The 20896-nt window shown below is 41.4% G+C and overlaps 1 protein-coding gene across 10 annotated transcripts in view; it reads right to left on the reverse strand.

Annotated features, from left to right (window-relative positions):
• KIF21A (kinesin family member 21A) overlaps positions 1 to 20896 on the reverse strand; it is a 237285-nt gene that overhangs the window by 152148 nt on the left and 64241 nt on the right. For all 10 annotated transcript variants that reach the window (XM_069765004.1, XM_069765002.1, XM_069765000.1 and 7 more), the window contains exon 2: positions 1527 to 1749. In XM_069765004.1, the coding sequence (XP_069621105.1) occupies positions 1527 to 1749 (223 nt within the window). The remainder of the gene's footprint in view (positions 1 to 1526; positions 1750 to 20896) is intronic.

Here is a 20896-nt window from a genome sequence, read left to right on the forward strand (position 1 = left end):
TCCGGTACGTGAGAAAACTGTCACTACACATACTGGAGATACTGATGTGTGAAACCGGCCTTAGCCTGTATTCACTCATCTGCAGCTCGGGTCTCTTCTCTCTGTGACCAAAAAGCAGGCGAATCTCCCAGCCTCTACTAACTCTTTATCTCCTGTCTTCTGCCACTCTTCCCTCGCATCCAACCCCAAAAATCCCACTAAAAGCTGGTGTACATCCTTACCTATCTACCCAATATCCATCATCCAGCCCATCCAACCATCTGGCCAGCTATGATCCTACACACTTCATATTTCATATTTTCCCATTATCTACTTCTTACTTATTATCTCTTCTTATCTACCTACCTATCTACCTAATTCCTACTTGTTACAACTACTACACATGCTTCATGTCTCCTCTCATTACCATACAGTATTAGTCTCCTCAATGTCAGTAGCTTTCCTGCTCAAGTTGTGTCATTGTGATATGAGCATGTGCGTTCATCACTAAAGGTACCTTCACACTAAACAACTTCACAACGATATCGCTAGCGATCCGTGACGTTGCAGCGTCCTGGCTATCGATATCGTTGTGTTTGACACGCAGCAGCGATCTGGATCCTGCTGGGAGATCGCTGGTCGGAGCTAGAAGGCCAGCACTTTATTTCGTCGCTGGATCTTCCACAGACACTGGTAACCAGGGTAAACATCGGGTTACTAAGCGCAGTGCCGCGCTTTGTAACCCGATGTTTACCCTGGTTACCAGCGTAAACTTAAAAAAAAAAAAAACACTACATACTTACATTCCGGTGTCTGTCCCCAGGCGCTGTGCTTCTCTGCACTGTCAGCGCCGGCCAGCCTTAAAGCACAGCGGTGACGTCACCGCTCTGTTTCCGGCTAGCCGGCGCTCACACAGTGCAGAGAAGCACAGCGCCGGGGGACAGACACCGGAATGTAAGTATGTAGTGTTTGTTTGTTTTTACGTTTACACTGGTAACCAGGGTAAACATTGGGTTACTAAGCGCGGCCCTGCGCTTAGTAACCCGATGTTTACCCTGGTTACCAGGGGACTTCGGGATCATTGGTCGCTGCAGAGCTGTCTGTGTGACAGCTCTCCAGCGACCAAACAGCGGCGCTGCAGCGATCGGGATCGTTGTCTAGATCGCTGCAGCGTCGCTAAATGTGAAGGTACCTTAAGGGTGGACCTACGTTAAGCCACAGGAGAAACAGCAAGGTCACTATTCCACATGAAAATGCATTGCTATGACAGAAGAATATTGCACATGCACTTCTTTTGACATGCTGTGTTGAATTTTGAATAATACTTTTAGTGGGACGACCCTCTAAGAAAAAGAGGGACAAGCTGTACATCAAGCATCCAACAATAGTGATTGTATGCAGCCTCCTGCCAGGGAAGGGTGCTTATCAGATAGTGAGTACATACCAAGTGAAAGTAAGGGTGGCTGTGCTGACACTAATGGGAGGCATGTGGGCCAAGCGAAGACCTCACAAATTTACACTTTTAACACCAATGCTGGAATTCTTACTTGGCCATAAGCAAAGACTGTGGCATTGTATCCTTCAAAGCAGCCTTCGATAAGTTTCTCTGTGCACTCCATGTAGATGTCATCTTGTCTGGAGTCAATGTCAAAGACATAGTCGAAAGTGAATGCCTTATCTTTTCCTAGGAAGACTTGGGGTTCGCCAGGTGTCACAGAAGTGCAAATATGACAGCCCTCAATTTTTTCCTTGGCAAGCTGCGGGCGAATTCTGAAAGAATAAAAAATGAACAAGTTCAAAGCGAAGCTTTACAGAACACCTCACATTGCCATTTATATTATGAGTGCATGCCATGGTACTTACACAGAGTGCCCCGTGACCGGCCATTTCGGGCAATGAATACAAACTATTCAGAAATATATGCCATATACAGTAGGCAACACAAACACTTTACTATTACATTAGATAAAATCAATAACATTTCTGGAATTTTCAAGCACAGAAAATCTAACTTTCTAACCTTTTCATCTAAACTAACGCATATTGATGGAATAAGCAAAAAAAAAACAACATGTAATATCTGGGCCCACAGAGGTGAAGAGCATGTCGCAACCAACCAGATAAAGAATGGACAGACTCAAGTCATTAGGAACTACAGTAACAGGCAGCCCAATCTGCTATTTTCTTAGCTAGAGAGCAGCTAATCTGCACAGTCGCCTCTCCATTCTGTATCGAGATGCTGGGAAGGAGGACGGCCATATGCCACATCACTGGCATCGTGGCACCCATCAATGAGCAGTGATGTCAGAAGTCTGGTACTTGAACATTGAAGCTATGTGCCTGCATGCAAAGACTGGAAGGTCAGTGATGTATCAATGGGTGACCTGAGGTCCTCATTAACTCCATAACTCCTGCATAAGGTCATACAAAATGTTATAAATTGGCTCTATGGTTTTTATTACTGGCAGTAAGAGATTTGGAGTTCAACAAGACTAGAGATCTACAGAGAAATAATCTGATATTTACCATTCACTTAACCAGCTATAAAACATCCAAAAGCAGAAAAAGGCACATTCGTACGGTGTAATATATTTCACAAGACTCCCTACAGAACAAACACATTATGTTCATGGTCTGTGAGGGGATGTATATTAAGCGTGACAATGGGAGCACAGTGCATCAAAGTAAAGCAGGAAAACAAATAATTTCCAAAAGGAAGGGTTTTTACTATTTCTGGATATGTGATCCAATAATAACTGGACTGCTGGATTTCTTACTTTGTGAACACTTCATGGAAAGTGGGCTTAAAGGGAACCTATCACCCCCCTCAGGCTTTTGTAACTAAAAGAGCCAACTTGTTCCAGCACTAATGCTGCACTCTGACAAGGTGGCTCTTTTAGTTATTCTCCCTGTGAAATCGTCCCGGGGCAGGTCTTTCCCCTAATCAGACGCAGCACAGCCGTTACTCCGGGCCTGTGCACGCCGGGCGCCGCCTCCTCTTGCTTCTTTAGCGTCCCTGGCGCCTGCGCTGTAAGTACAAAGGGCAGCGCAACTGCGCATGCCGGGAAAAATACTTACAGCGCAGGCATCGGGGACGCTAATGAAGCAAGAGGAGGCGGCGCCCGGCGTGCACAGGCCCGGAGTGACGGCTGTGCGGCGTCTGATTAGAAAGGAATGTCCCGCCCCAGGGACTATTTCAGGGTATGAGGGGGCACATTTTATAAGCGGTTATTTCAGCGTGTGCAGGGAGCATAACTAAAAGAGCCACCTTGTCAGAATGCAGCATTTGTGCTGCACAAGGTGGCTATTTTAGTTACAAACGCAAATGTGCTTCTAGGATGCGTTTTTTGCCCATAGATTTGTATTGCCGACGGATCGCTAAGGATGGCCACACGTCGCGTCCGTCGTGCACTGGATGCGCTGTGTTTTGGCGGACCGTCGTCACAAAAAAAAGTTCAATGTAACTTTTTTTTTTTGTACGTTGCGTCCGCCATTTCTGACCAATTTCGCCTTTCCGTAACAGAGATATTAGCAAAGTACTTGGTATGTAATGAGCTAATTTTCGGTAAGTCCAAGTGGGTGTTATCAGATAGTTTTTACTGGAGGCGTGTACTTCTTTCCCCTGTATGATGTTGCACAATCACAAGCAGACAACATTGAGGGGGGAAAGAAGAACAAGCCTCCACAATAGCTTGGAGCAAGTTTCTCAATGTGTGAGACTAATATATATATATGTGTGTGTGTGTGTGTGTGTGTGTGTGTGTGTGTGTGTGTGTGTGTGTGTGTGTGTGTGTGTGTGTGTGTGTGTGTGTGTGTGTATAGACAGCATGGATCTCCTGGACTAACCTCCTGCATGATTAAAAAGTGTTGGAAGTACAGCATAGATTACTTACACTTTTCAGATAAGGCCATGGCAGTCAGTGTAAGGGGAGAAGCAGTCACATTACAAATCTTTCAGGCCTTTCAGGTATCATCTCATAGCACAGTCACCTCTGCTGTACTCCCACTCCTCCCTCACTGGCTATCCTGAGGGTATGTTTCCACGTTCAGGATTGCATCAGGATTTGACACAAGAAAAATCTGCACCTGAGGTCACCTGCGTTTTTCATGAGCTTTTTTTTACACGTTTTTGACATGTTTTTCATGCGTTTTTCATGCTTTTTTATGTGGATTTGTGTGTGTTTTTTGTAATCTCAATAAAGATATAAAAAAAAAAAAGAATTGTGATGTCATTTCTTGTCCAACCTCATTTACATACTCCATTGAAGAATATACACACACAGCTAGATAGATAGATACGTTAGATGGATACAATAGATAGACAGATACTATAGATAGATATGTATCATATCTATCTATCTATCTATCTATCTATCTATCGTATCTATCTATCATATCTAGGATTATTATTATTATTATTATACATTTTTATAGCGCCATTTATTCCACGGCGCTTTACATGTGAATACGGGGCAAATATAGACAAATACATTAAACATGAGCAGATAACAAGGCACACGAGTACATAAGGAGGGAGGACCCTGCCCGCGAGGGCTCACAGTCTGCAGGGGGTGGGTGAGGATACACTAGGAGAGGGAAGAGCTGGCTGTGCGGCTGTTCAGTAGGTTGAGGATCATTGCAGGCTGTAGGCTTGTCGGAAGAGATGAGTCTTCAGGTTCTTTTTGAAGGTTTCTATGGTAGGCGCAAGTCTGATGTGTTGGGGTAGAGAGTTCCAGAGTATGGGGGAAGCACGGGAGAAGTCTTGGATGCGGTTATGGGAAGAAGAGATGAGAGGGGAGTAGAGAAGGAGGTCTTCGGAGGATCGGAGGTTGCGTGTAGGTAGGTACCGAGAGACCATGTCACAGATGTATGGAGGAGACAGGTTGTGGATGGCTTTGTATGTCAGTGTGAGGGTTTTGAACTGGAGTCTCTGGGCGATAGGAAGCCAGTGAAGGGCTTGACACAGGGGAGAGGCTGGGGAATAGCGGGGGGACAGGTGGATTAGTCGGGTAGCAGAGTGTAGGATGGATTGGAGTGGTGCCAGAGTGCTAGAGGGGAGTCCAGAGAGTAGGAGGTTGCAGTAGTCGAGGCGGGAGATGATAAGGGCATGCACTAGCGTTTTTGCAGTGTTGCGATCAAGGAAAGCACGGATCCGGGAAATATTTTTGAGTTTGAGACGACAGGAGGAGGCAAGGGCTTGGATATGTGGCTTGAAAGAGAGGGCAGAGTCGAGGATCACCCCGAGGCACCGGGCATGTGGGACTGGGGATAGTGAGCAGCCATTGACATTGATGGATAGGTCTGGTGGAGGGGTAGAGTGAGATGGGGGAAAGATGATGAATTCTGTTTTGTCCATGTTCAGTTGTAGAAAGCGAGCAGAAAAGAAGGCTGAAATGGCAGACAGACAGTGCGGGATTTTGGTAAGCAAGGAGGAGAGGTCAGGTCCGGAGAGGTAGATCTGCGTGTCATCAGCGTAGAGATGGTACTGCAAACCGTGGGATTCTATGAGCTGTCCCAGGCCAAAAGTGTAGATGGAGAAGAGTAGGGGTCCTAGAACAGAGCCTTGAGGAACACCGACTGACAAGGGGAGAAGTGATCTATGATCTATCATTTATCTATGGTATCCATCAATCGATATACCAATCTATTATGTATCGATATATCTATCTATAAATATATCTATATATAGATATATTGATAGATATATTGATAGATAGATGATAGATAATAGATAGATAACAGATATATAGATAATGGATAGATACGATAGATAGATTGATACAATAGATAGATATGATAGATGGATCACCAAGCATCTTAATACTCGGCACTGCCGCCGGCACTCGGGTGCGAAGCGTGCAGCTGCAAGTATTTCTATGCAGCTGCACGCTCCAGTGCAGTGATGTGTGTGTGATCCCGGTCTTAAATAAAGACACACAAAATCTGCGTTAGGCCAGGGTCATACTCGCGAGAAACTCACACAAGTCTCTCGCTTCAATACCCGGCACTGCCATCGGCATTCGGGAGCAGAGCGTGCAGCTGCATGTATTTCTATGCAGCTGAACGCTCCGGTCCCGAGTGCCCGCGGCAGTGCCGGGTATTGACGCCGGCCTTAAACGCAATATGTTTAATTTAAAAAAAAAATTGAAAAAAAGAAATGGCGTGAGCTCCCGCACAATTTTCTGTGCCAGGGAGGGAAAGCCAGCGCCTGGGGGACTAATGTTTGCAGCCTGGGAAGGGGTTAATACCCATGGAGCTTCCCAGGCTATGAATATCAGCCCGCTGCTGTCTGCGTAGCCTTTACTGGTTAGAAAAATAGGGGGACCCCAAAAAAAAATTACTCGGGGTCCCCCTATATTTTATAGCCAGAAAGGCTACGCAGACAGCTGATATTCATAGCCTAGAGAGGGGTCCCCCTATATTTTATAGCCAGAAAGGCTACGCAGACAGCTGATATTCATAGCCTAGAGAGGGGCCAAGGATATTGCCTCCACACCCCCCCCCCCCTGCCCCAGAAATCGCACATCTGTAAGATGCGCCAATTCCGGCACTTCTTCCCACTCACCTGTAGCGGTGGGATATGGAGTAAAAAGGGGTTAGTGTCACCTTGCTAATATAAGGTGACATTAAGCCCAGTTAATAATGGAGAGGCATCAATAAGACGCCTTTCCATTACTAATCCTATTGTAGTGAAAGTGTAAAAAAAAAAATAAAGACACAGCCAGAAAAAAGTATTTTATTATTCTTAATTTCACCATACTTGAGCGCCTGCAAAAAAAAAAAAGAAAAAAAAAAAAAATGAACCAACCGTATACTTACTTTCCGCCGTAGTCCAATTAATAACGAATGTCCCAAGACGATCTCCCCTATAGAACAGTGACATAGGGTGATGTTACTGCTCTATAGGCCCTCCAGTGACACACTGACAGGAGACAATGGCTCCTGCAGTGTATCACTGAGGTTACCTTAGTTCAGAGTCTCACTTTATAGCAAAGCTGTGTGGGAATTTTCCCACACAGCAGTGCCACAAGTGAGACTAGGGACTATTTTCTCACAGGGGCGGAGGAATACATTGTGGAAGGATACCTTCCATCATTGAATTTCTGGAGCCCCTGGAGAGTGGTCACATCAGCTGATGTGGCTGCTCTCCATGGGAGATCGTCGTAGAACACTCGTTTTAAATGAATATCTGCGGATCAGGGAGTTTATTGTTTGCTTATTATTTTATATGTTACAGGTCACAATGGCTTCGGGGATCAAGGTGGCAAGGTGATGGTGAGTATGTACTCTATGTTTAATGTACTGTATGTCTATATATATATATATATATATATATATATATATATATATATGTATTGTATGTATGTACTGTATGTATGTATGTTATGAATGTTGAATGTTCTGTATGTATGTACAGTATGTTGCATGTTGCATGGTGTATGTTGTCTTGCACAGCTGCTTTAAAAAAAATGTACAGCTGTTTGCAGGCCGATGTATTCATTGAACAGGCTGCACAATTCACGCAAGAGTCGCAGTCTACAAGGACATTCAGTTCAATGACAGTCAGGCCGCAGTGAAGGAAGCATGGAATTGTTTTAACCCTTTCATCACCTTGCGATTTTCTGTTTTTGCGCTTTCATTTTTTTCCTCCGCTCTCTTCCCAGAGTCATAACATTTTTCATTTTTCCATCAATATAGCCGTACGAGGGTTTGTTTGTTTTTGCGGGACTTTTGAATGACACTATTTATTTTACCATATAGTGTACTGGAAAATGGGGAGGAAAAAGTCAAAGTGCGGTGATATTGCAAAAAAAAAAAAAAAAAGGGGCAATTCCACGATAGTTTATTTGGGTTTTATTATTTACCAGGTTCACTAAATGCTAAAATTGATCTGCCATTATGATCCTGCAGGTTAGTACACGTACCTAGATACCAAACATGTCTAGGTTCTTTTTTAAGTTATGAAAAAAAATTACTAAATTTGTAAGAAAAAACATTTGATGATGTCACCATTTCCCGAGACCCATAGCATCTCATTATTTCGGGATCATGAGTGAGGGCTATTTTTTTGCTCCCCGAGCTGACGTTTTTATGGATATCATTTTGAGTAGATACGATGTTTTATTGCAACGTTGTGGCAGCCAAAGCAACATAATTCTGATGTTTTGATTTTTTTTTCTTGATACACAGTTTTCCGAACGGATCAATTTACTTTATATTTTGATAGAGCGGACATTTCTGAACACAGAGATACCAAATTTCAATGGGGCAAAATGGGGGTGACTTAAATTTGTTTTTTTTTTTTTACTGGCTTCAATAGTCCCTTTAGGAGACTTGAAGCTGCGATCATTCAGTCGCGACAATCAAGAGGAATGCTCCAGACCTACACCAAAAGGCAGTCAGGAGAAAGAGCACATCCTGAAATTGCAATAAATGTAGTTAATTATTATGGACTTTGGCCCATGTAATGATGGTTTGTCATAAAAGTTCCCAATAAATGTGTGGAAGGTTTTTGTAAATTTCAAATTCTAACCCTGAATTTCTAAACATTTCCTATTTTAAAAAACTAGAGCTAATGATTTAGCGATATGGTAATATTCCGCTTCGTTACGGTGATAATAATGTAGATAACCTCATTTTAATGCATTTACAAAGAATTCAGGAAAATTTGTTGAACAGTAATTATAATTAGCTGTAGACATAAAACAGATAAGTGAGCTGTAGGTTCACCAAGAAAGACAAGTGGGCATATCCATACAGGATAGCCACTGCACTATAGGTGCTTGAGAGGCATAGGCAAGATGTGGGCTGGATCCAATACATGGAACTAGTGGCACCTTTGTATATGGCTCTCCCTCCCACTTTGGGTCACATGGTAGTGGTGGCACCAGACAGACAGACTAGTATGTTTTAATAGATATTCTGCTATATTCCAGTTTTCTTTAAACTTTGTAGATTTTGGCTTACTTCTTGCTCTGTAACCAGGTTGCTAAAACCAAACCGCTAGTCATTTATTGCGCATCATGGCAAGGTCAACTTGAACGCCAGTTTGTATGGCATTGTAGGGTTGTGTACACCGTTATATATCCAGGCCTGGCTGCAGGTTGGTTATTGTAGCGTAAGACTGAATATATGGTACATCTTTACACATCCAGGCTGATATTTATAGCATTATTATATATACTCACTCATGTAACTAGGTGGTTATTTAGTGCACATGATTGTATGGTTGCACTTGTATAACCAGCTTACTACTACTCTGCAAAGCAGATTGTTTGATTGCATATCTCCCTGGTCATCTGACCTAGGGTGTGAACCTTCTACCTCCATTATAATTATATTTATTTCTTGACAGTGTGTACAATTTAACGAAGCCAATGTAATCTATTCCCTGCAAAACGTCTCCAAGACTGTGTAAGGAATATTCAGAACATTCTCAAAGTTTATCTCGTCTTTGGTTTTGCTATTATTTTCTTGATCCTTAAGTTTATGTTCACACCTTTTCAGATGTGTAGATATATGGGCACACAACACTTTTTGAACACATCTAAAAAGACGAACACTGATGGGGGAAAGGCCAGACTCCAAAGTTGCACCATCTAGGGTTTTGTCTGTGTTCCTGTTGGAATCCTGGTTTACAGTGTTTCCGTCAAAACCTCCAACCAAAAGCAATGTCTATGTGTGAACCTAGCATAAGCTGTAGCAGTATGCTATGCATTCCTATTTACCGTATATACTCAAGTATAAGCCGAGGTTTTTTGAGCTTAAACTCAAGTCATTGTCCCAGAAGACAGCGGAAGAGGGGGAGCGTGGAGCAACAGGTCACAGGAGGCAGCAGCCAGCTGCTGCGGCTAAAGCCTGTGCCCACTGCTAAAAAGAAATGAATATTCACTGCACTAGCAGTGTATATTAATTTCTCTTACAGCGCACTAACTGTCAGCCGCCAGCTTCCAGCAGCTGCCGGGCGATCACGGGTGCGCGCTACTTAAGAGTTATGAATATTCACCTCTCTCCACTCCCATAGGCGTGGAGAGGTGAATATTCATTCCCTTAATGAGAGGGGACACGTGATCACCCAGCCGCAGGAGCTGCTGGCACCGGAACAAGATGCTGCAAGGGCGCACAGGGAAGGCAAGCTGTTCTTTTTTTGTTTGTCTTTTTATGCTTTTTTCATATGGGCCATGTATACAAGGATAGTGATGAGGAACCATGCATACCAAGAAAGGGATGAGACGGACATGCGTACAATGATGGGGATGAGGAACCATGAATACTAGGATAGGGATGAGATGGCCATGCATACAAGGATGGGGATGAGATGGCCATGCAGTCAAAGATGGGGATGAGGAACCATGAATACCAGGATAAGGATGAGATGACCATGCATACAAGGATGGGGATGAGATGGCCATGCAGACAAAGATGGGGATGAGGAACCATGAATACCAGGATAGGGATGAGATGGCCATGAATAAAAGGATAGGGATGAAGGGGCCATGCATACAAGGATGGGAATGAGATGGCCATGTTTACAAGGATGGTTATGAGGAGCCATGCATACCAGGATAGGGATGAGGAGACAAGTTTTCCAAGTTTTTCGTGGCAAAATTAGGTGCCTCGGCTTATACTCGAATTTGCTTATACACAAGTATATACAAGGCATGTCCTCTTTCATACTAAAACATACTAACTGATGGCATTCTTTAAAACACGACAATGTGATTTATACAACACACGAACCCTCTATAAAAATGGCATGTCTTTATACAGTAACTCGGAAAGGTGGCCTTGACAGAACAGAAATTCAATACCCATTTCTACATCACATTCAGTAAGCCACATTATTTTCAGTAAGCAATCAATAATCTTGTACAGTAGTTTTGTGCCATTACTCATTTCTACCGGAAAGTCTGGGGAAACCAGCGATACAAGCAGCATCTTCACAGACTTGATAAACCCCTCCATCTATGTTATATGCAGTAAATTCCAGCTTATTGCATTTCCATCTCCCTTACATTGTAGATTGTGAGCCCTCGCGGGCAGGGTCCTCACTCCTCCTGTACCAGTTGTGACTTGTATTGTTCAAGATTATTGTACCTGTTTTTATTATGTTTACCCCTCCTCACATGTAAAGCGCATTGGAATAAATGGCACTATAATAATAAATAATAATAATAATCACTATCTGTACATGACACAATGGCTCTAATTACAGGGCTACACAACTTCTGCTCTAATCAGTTTCTAAAAAAATGTAGATTCTCAAGTTTTAAATGTAGGGCAAAAAGCTGTATAATAGAGGGCTAGCTAGCTACTATATACTTAATACACAGACAAAAGCAAACACCCAAATGTTGTCTCCTTATAAAACAACCACAACATGTTGCCGTACTAATGATCTGTTTGTGATATTTCTTCCAGTGATGCGGATGTAGATAATGTGTAAAAGCCAAGAGGTCAGCCAACGGGTGTAGGCTACTATTTCCTGGCATGTACTTCACTGACACGCATTTGTGTATATAAGATTTCCTTTGGCGAGTGATGAGCATACCATGAGCAGGAGACGTTCCATCACATAACCTTTATGAGGTCTGCATTAATATAGAAAAACAGAGTTTCGATTACTATACATTTGATGTAGATACACCCTTAATGAAAGCACAATGAAAGCTTTATAAAAACACGGCTAATGATTTGATCATATTGGTATTAATAAAACAAAGCGCTTGATCATAATTAAAACTGATTAGAATCACAGGCATCAGATTCCTAGGCAGACTGTAAACAGTATGGGCAATATATACAGTAGTCATATCGTCTTCCATAGCCTCAAGCTGTCCATTAGTGTCTGCAGACTCCTAGCGAGCTGTGAATATGTGCGCACAGAATAAGGTCATGGACACAGCAGGTACGACCAGGGTTGTGGAGTGGGCAAGCCAAACCTCAAACTACGACCCCAAAGTCCTGCCCCCTACTGAGCATGTATATAAAGTGCAGCACAGATTCATCCCCGCTACTGAGCATGTGCATAAAGTACAGTGCAGATTCATCTCAGCTAAAAGATCCTTAGATCAGGAACACAACAGATATTTATAGGACATTTCATAAATTTCCCAAATTATAATGTAAACATTTACAGAATATCCTGTATTGTGCTACAAAATTTATCATATATTTTAGGAATCTGAGTCGGTTCATTTTATACTGACTCCACCAAGTGACCATTACCACATAACTATATAGAAAAGCTTCTATCCAGGCCCTATGAGTTATATTTGAAGCCGGTACGATCTTTAGATGGTGAATGATAAATTTAGGAACTACCCCAGAGATCATTTCTGAAAAAGTTATCTTTACCTTCCTAGATGGTTTGGGTGGATTACACTGTCTTTAAAGTGAATCTGTCAGCTGTTTTTTGCTACCTTGTCTGAAAGCAGCATGATGTAGGAAAAGAAACCCTGAATCCAACGATGTACTTAGCTTACTGGGTGCAGCTGTTGACAGGAGTTTTTAGATTTAACACAAAGCAGAGCTGAGAAAGCTTCCCCAGCCCACAACAGGCTCCTTCAATGAGAGTTTTTATCTTAGATAATGTACAGATAGTTTCCATGGATCTAGCCCACTAGTGCCTGGCTGGGTGTGTGCAGTATTTACACTTTAGGAGTTAACTCGTAACATACCAGTCAGCTATCTCCACCATATTCATTTCTATATAGAAGTCAGCTGCTCAGTTCTCTCCCATCTTTCTTAGCTCCTGACAGGGCTTTTATCAATTCTGCATAATAATAATCCCACCCACCCCCAGCATCACAGCCCTCACTGTGCTTTTTGAAATGCACTGTTATCACTGTATGCCAATACAGTGGCACCTGTGAACATTTCAGAACTAGCCACTGAGAGCGGATTGTGCTTCTCTCCAAAACTGTCACTCAAGGTTAGAGTGCCCTATCTGCTAGAAACCAGGAAATACCGTAAGTAGACTGTAGAGTTGTGAGCTGCTCAAGAAACAATTTGAGAATAACCCTTAATACATCTCATGGTGTATATGGATCAAATAATCCACTACATTTATATACAGTGGTACCAAAAAAAAAAAAAAAAAAAAGCAGAAAGCTTCCATGGAGAAAAGTAAAAAAAAAAAAAAGTAGCAGTTAAAGAATAATCATTGCATGAGAGTGAGACAAGGTCCCCTACTATGTTAATACGAGAAAACAAGTAAACCATTTAAAGGCCAGTGTCAGAAATGAATCCATGGCTCACACACCAAACCCAAAATGGCTTTCACACATGGCTTCTGGACAACTGAACCTTGCTTGTCCAGCAACGACAGATTAAGACCGCTGACACGCTCTGCACTATTTGCAGACTTTTTATAGCCTTGCATTTCATAATGAAAATCAGACATACTTGTATTAGGGATGAGTGAATGTGAATAGTGGTCACACACCAATCTTACTATTATTTCATCAAAAAGCCAAGCCCATGTAAGAAATATAATTTGACATGATTTAAGTATTTCAACAGTGCGATCACCATATGCCAGGGCACACAAAGATGCTTCTTCATCTTTTATTCCCAAGTTAAGTTCTTTTCTACTGGTTTTCGAAGGAAGAGAAAAAAACGTACATTTTTGCACCATGTTAGCCAGTAGATAGAGATTGCAATTTGTTATCCATCTTTTCAGTTAGCTATTAAAATGTATTGACCACCGAGGACTCTCAAATGTAATATTTTTCTAAGGCCCAGCATTTAGATATAAACAAGATGGTGGCCTTCTCTTACAATAAAACTCGACACCGGTCATGCCCTTAGTGTGCGTTTGTGTGAGTGTTTGTGTATCTATACATTACACACGCATAGGCACAATTATGGCACATAATACACGGGATTTTATTTTATTCTTAGTTCTTTTCAGGGGTACATTGGTAGCCAGGCCCCTATGTCTAAAGATAATAAGAGAGGAGTCTTAAGTCAGTTTATTCCAGTTTAGTTAGTTCTGTAATATTTGTTTTAGCCTAAGTGTTATATAATGCCTCCACGTGCAGGCATTACAAGCATGAAAAGGCCGGCCACTGTAACAACACAGAGCAGCTTGTGTTTGCCATGTCCAGTTCCAATGCAACACTTTTTCCAAATGAAGAGGTAGTGAAGGGTTTCTTTTACAGCACTCGTACGTATGAAATCAGGATTCATCAAGTCTCACACAAGTCTATGTCACTAACCGGCAAGTGGTAAATATGCTTTCATGGATTACAATCGACACTTTAGATATTAAAATTATTCAAACTTCTAAAAAAAAAAAAAAATCTATACATTTTAGACCAATGTCCAAGAGTGAAAAACACATTTACTTGTGGGAAAAAAACACTGCATTGTATAGTGCCAGCAAAAGCATGGGCTTTTCTGAAGCGTAATGAACATGCTGCGAACAGGATCTGCAGACAAGTCTCACCCGATGCTTCTGAAAGGGTAATATGCAGCCATCTTTTTATCAATGATATTCGCAGGGGTAAACACCTCCGCGAGTATGATTGTGGGACCACTGACTGTACATATGGTCTTGCTTATGTCCTTATAATACAAATAAGCAGATAAGATGTCAACAAATCTTATCACCATAATGCTGAAAAATGTACTTCTTCCCAGCATGGTGATTCTCCGTTTTTGCGCCTTCTCTTTTTTGTGAGACGAGTTGTACTTTTGAATTACTGTACATTATCCATTTTATCATATGATGTACTGGTAAAATAGGAATAAAATTTTAAGTATGGCAAAACTATGGAAAAATAAAAAACAACAATTCCATAATTGTTTTTTGGGTTTTGTTTTTACGGCATTCATTGTACGATAAAAATGAACTGGCAATATGATTCTCCAGGTCAGTACGACTACAATACCAATATTTTTTTGTTCGGTGGGGCTGTGTGAGGTTTTTGTGTCCTGAGCTTATATCTTTAGTAATGCCATTTGGGGTAGGTAATGTTTTGATTGCTTCTTTTCACTTTTTTTATTCAGTGCTGTGGCAGCGGAGAAACTGAAGTTTTGGTGTTTTCATATTAAATCTCATTATGTTTAACAATTAGGTTAATTAATTTTATATTTTGGTAGATCATATTGACTATGGAGAGTACCCATATGTGTATTGATTTTATTTTTAATGAAGGAAAACGGTTGACTCAAACTTTTATATATTTATTTTCTTTTAAACTTTTTTTATTATTATTATTTTTACTATAATTTCTAGTCTCTTTAGGAGACTTGAATCTGTACAATATTCAGCAATACCCCAGTACTCCTGTATTTAGCAAAAAATCACAGTCTACATTTTGACGATCACTGGCTCGCAACACATGATACTAAAGGGGGCTCCGCTTCCCAAGCTCATCGGTTCACTCACCTATTGCAATAGGCTGACAATGAGCTAAGCGCACCCCGCAGCTAGTTCACACATGTACACTTTTTGCTGCTACCACTCGCCGTTTTATCGGGCCAATGAGATCCCTGTACATGGCAACACAATGGTATGTTTACACATGAACACCCAGCTTTCCCAAGCTCCTGAATGGTTCTCTTTAGCTACAAGGTAACACAACAAAGCTACATTCTATCCACTAGATAGAGGGTGCGTTAGAGCAACAAGGGACAAACTTATAACATTTTTTATTTAATATACAAAAAGAAGTATAGTGCTTAAAAAGGTTCAAAAGATGGAATAATAAAAGGACATAAATGCAGGCAAAAACAGTACAAAATAAAAGGCAAAAAATACAGATGCATCTTACAAATTGGACCCATGAGCACTCCCGGCAGAGGAGACCGCTGCGGGAAATAAAGACAGATCTGCAATACTCTTGGTTCTCCTGCGGTCTGACACAGATATTCGTTATATGGCATGTTATAAAGGGTTTCACCAGACCCCTCACTCATTCTTCTCCTGGAGTAAGAGGGGACAGCTAATTAGATTTGATTCCAATGCAGTTACATCCCTCATTTCTGCTATGGTTCATATTTTCCTCCAGAAACCTCAGAGAAAGAATATGGCAGTCATCTTCCTAAATATCCTTCATGCAGTCTACATGCCACACATGAATGTGATAGATCTAGAATTCAGGGAGATTTAAATATTGTATTTCCTTGTCCTGTCTACGCAGAATAGACAGATCGGCTCCCAAAGACGAACTGACCCCTCATTTAACACCTATGTGACATTGGAGGCATACATAGAAACATCTGCTGACCCACATGGCTATCTAACATTGACAGGAACCTGTGAATTACTACGTGTACACACTCCATGTCTGCTCTTCTGCAGATAACCTGCTTCAATTGCCTGCTCACAGTGGGGGGTGCAGGTAGTGACCCAATGCCCTAAGCCTTTGAGCTGTATAACTCATATCCCCAGTTATGACACCTATGAAAACCAAGCAAAACGCTGACTTTAGGAGTACAGTCATAGCACTTCTTCCGAAAACCTTTGGCTGTCATGGGCATCTCACAGGGTCGGAGGCGATGGCCGAGTAGAACTGGACGCCCCCTGGGCCGCACACTGTAAATGCTGCTGTCAGAAACTGGCAACTGCATTAAACAAGTTAGCAGCAGCGGCCTGAGCTCTGTTCCACCTGTGGCTGTTAGGGGCAGATGATGGTTGAATAACAGAGCCATCATTTGCCTGAAAAGATGCAGGCTCAGCTCCAGAGACCACTTCAAAAAAGAGGACTCAACATATATGATGTAATAGTACATCATATGTAAGGAAGGTGTTAAAGGACAATCATTTTATTTTATTCATGAATCACTAGTAGACATTAAAATAAGAAACTTTGTAATATATCTTAGAGAAATCGGCTTCTTTCTCCTCCTGCATTGATCTTTCCATATTTAGTAGTAAAATGTGTATGCAGTGAAGACATATTTTTACATTATGTAGATAGATTACTGTTGCTGCTCATAATGTTCTATGGAGAGAAGGGAGGAAGGAGCTAGAGGCAGAAAGACATTCTGCTGCAAGTTCTCAGGAAACAATAGTTACATGGTAGTAGACAGAATCTGGCAATAAAGTGGCAATATGGGCTTATGCCATAACACGACTTTATATACAGATCCAACCGTGGCTCGCATTAGTAAAGTGTACAGATGCACAGCCATAGAGTTTGTAATCCCCTCCATGTTTCCCTAAGGCCTAATGCATACAAGACTTATTGTAATCTGTACACATGACTATAGAACAGGGAGGGAAAGTAATTCATACATTTGAGCAAATGTCTTAAATATATTCATTGATCTCTTTTTTTAGAAGCCTTTAGATAGCTGTTCGGCTGACATTTTTGGTGCCGGATTACAGTTAGCAGTCCGACATCGGACATGCTGGATCCTCATGTCATCCTGTCAAGGGCCCGCATGTGCACATCAGAATTTGTATCAGGGCCCTCAGAATACCATTTGCCATTTACTCTTTTCTTTGCTCTTGGATATCAAGTGATGTTTTCCCTTTGTCATTGGATTGTTTAGTCAACAAAGGCACTCATGTGAAGTAATGTAACCCAATAAAGCGGCATTTCCAACCTGCGCACAGGACATGAGAATAGAAAGTTTTACATTTCTTGTATTCAGTTCTCCTTTAACTAGAACGCATAATCTGCAAAGAGTAAAAAAGAGTAATAAGATTATCCAAGTGCTTTCTTTATTATTCAATAAACCCGGTGAGTCAGCCTTGTTGGCTTCCTTTCAGCCACACCGGTCATCCAGCAGACAGATCATGGCTATCTGCTACACTTGCAATAATGTCATTGTGCAGGCAAACAATGAGCTTGTGTCAGATTTCAGCAGCCTCTGGCAGACCTGTTATCAGTATTTCTAAGCTTTTTTACATAGATTATAACTGTATTGTATATGCTAGTTGGACATGGCGATAGCACCAGGAGCAATCTTTACAGGAAACCGGTTGTGTCCCCAGCACGGCTACCAGGAGGAAATTAAAGGGGTGCTCTAAAGTCAAACTAAATTTCATTATAAATCCCTATCTATTTAATGCCGTAATCTAAGCTATTTTCTATATACTTCTCCGTGAATGCGGGGCTACTCAAGCGAACAGAGCAGGGGGGGCAGAGGCTGAGATCACTGTCGCAGCCCCTGCATGAAATAAAAAGCATCCATGAAACATTTCAGGGGCTGGGTTCAGCTCCCGGCGAGCTACGCACTTTGCAATCTGCACAGTGACAGCGTCCGCTCTGTTGTCGGCTCAGATCAGTAATAATCAGCCTGCAGCAGAGCAATGTCAAAACACCGGACATGCATGAGAACAGTGACGTCACTTGCAGGGCACCACTATTCTTTTTTTTAGATCATAGATATACAGCTGAACTGTACCGTATACCTTACATGGGCCCCATGTTAGCGCTTTAATCCCTTAACCCCAAGGGCCACTTTCCGTTTTTGTGGTTTTCATTTTTTGCTCCCCTTCTTCCCAGAGCCATAACTTTTTTAGCTTTTGGTCACTCGTGGGACGAGTTGTACTTTTTAATGACACTATTAGTTTTAACATGTTGTGTACTGGAAAACAGGAAAAATATTCCAAGTGTGGTGAAATTGCAAAAAAAAAAAAAGAGCAATTCCACAGTTTACATTTTTTACCAAGTTCACTAAATGTTAAAACGGACCTGCCTTTATGATTCTCCAGGTCATTACGAGTTCACAGACACCAAACATGTTAGGTTCTTTTTTTATTTAAGTGGTGGAAAAAAATTAATTGTGTCATTTTCCGATACTCGTAGCGTCTCCATTTTTTGTGATGTGATCTCGTGCCAGGTGAGGGCTTGTTTTTTGCACGCTAAGCTGACTTTTTTATACCATTTTGATCGCTCGTTATTGCATTTTACTGCAATGTAGCGGTGACCAAAAAACCGTAATTCTGGCGTTTTGCCTTTTTTTCCTCATGCCGTTCAGCGATCGTGTTAATTCTTTTTTTTATTGATAGATCGGGCGATTCTGAAAGCGGCGATACCAAATATGTGTTTATTTGATTTTTTTTATTGTTTTATTTTGAATGGGGCAAAAGGGGAGTGATTTGAACTTTTATATTTTTAAAAATTTTCTTGTTTACCTTTTGAATGCTTCAATAGTCTCCATGGGAGACTAGAAGCTGCAGTTGTCCGATCAGCTCTGATACATACAGGTGATGATCAGATCTCCTGTATGTAGTAGAAATTCTCACTTGCTATGACAACTGCAGAGGTCTGCTGGAGACCTCTGGTTGTCATGCCAACCCATTGGTGACCAGCTATCACGTGACGGGGTCACCGATGGGCGGGATTTCCAGTGCGCTTCCCAGAAGCGCGAGTTAAGTGCTGCTGTCAGAGATTGACAGGTGTTAGAGAAGGGATTTCCAACCTACTCAGGTGTTCTGTCTATTAGGTACCTACGCAATGAAGCAATAATCAGAGAGACACACGCTCGTTGTCTGTCCAAATAGTCTCTGGTCTTTATTTTTAGGGCTGGGCTTATAAAGGTCCAAGATCAAAAGGAAATATAGAGTTACATAATAAATTGGCATAAATGAAGGTCTTACACAATACATTGTCAAAAAACATCCTGGGATACAAGATGGATGTGGTGAAAGAATGTGGGGAGTTGTTGTTCATGTCTGCGGTTTTATGGGATGTTGGCTAGAACTACACATTTTTGGGTGTTTTCGGACAAATACAGATGTTTTTGACATATTCTGGGAAATATTGACCAGAGTTATGTAGATATCCGGGAAATGGTACTAAATTCGACTCAGATGATAATCTTGTGCAATACTTGTTTTTTAAGCTATTTTTTAGATGTAATGAAAATGAAGATTAACAATTTCTTTAACAAAACTGCTATAATTTCTTTAACACAGGGGCATTTAACGATTTAACAGCCACGGGTGGATCGAGATTCCACACATGGCTGTTAGAGGCATATGTCAGTTGTTCAAAACAGCTGACATGTGCCGGGAAAAATGTGGGCTCAGCGCCGGAGCCCACATCAAAGGAAGGGAGAGTCCGACATGGGAGTATTATTACGCCCGTCGGAAAGGGGGTTAAAGAAGCACTCTTCCCATTAAAATTTTTTATCCTCTTTATATTGCAATCATCATAATACAGAGCACTGTGTACTTACAATAGCTCATTTTGTCCTTTTACCCAATAAATTATTTTCTTTTCCATTAGGTCTATGACATCACGTGATTAAAAACAGAATAGCTTAATCCTTTTAAGTTCTATGCAGAAACATGAACTCTTGCTTCCAGACAATTTTGTGTTCAAAAACTCAAATGGTGCTCCTTCTCTTCTGAGCTCTGCCATGCGCCTGAAAAGTAGATTTCCCAGACATATGCAGTATTGGCGTTATTAGTAGAAATGGCAGAACAAATTGTGTGGTCCACTTTCTCTGTTACCCTTTTGAAAATAAATTTAGGTCCAAAGTAAAAAATGTTGTGAAAAAAAGTTACCGTAAATGTTAATTTTTTTCCTTCCACAATGCTTCATTCTCGTGAAGCAACTGAAGGGTTTATAAACTTCTTAAATGTGGTTTTGAGCACATTGTGGAGTGCAGATTTTAGAATGGTGTCACTTTTAGGTATTTTCAGTGATATAGTCACTTCAGCTGTGATGTGGTCCCTAAAAAATTGTTTTGTAAATTTTGTTGGAAAAATGAGAAATCGCTGGTCAACTTTTAACCCTTATAACTGCCTGAGAAAGAAAAAAATGTTTCCAAAATTGTGCTGATGTAAAGCATACATGTGGGAAATGTTATATATAGCGCTTACCGAATAGCTGGATACCTGGATTGCTACTGTTGATCAGCTGTTCGGCACCACAGCTGTATGTGTCGCGGCTGTGTGACATCCTGTTTGTTGGGCTCTCCATGCATAGGTTGTGACTGTCACACA

This window comes from Ranitomeya imitator, chromosome 4 (assembly GCF_032444005.1).
Source record: "Ranitomeya imitator isolate aRanImi1 chromosome 4, aRanImi1.pri, whole genome shotgun sequence".
Taxonomy (NCBI): Eukaryota; Metazoa; Chordata; class Amphibia; order Anura; family Dendrobatidae; genus Ranitomeya; species Ranitomeya imitator.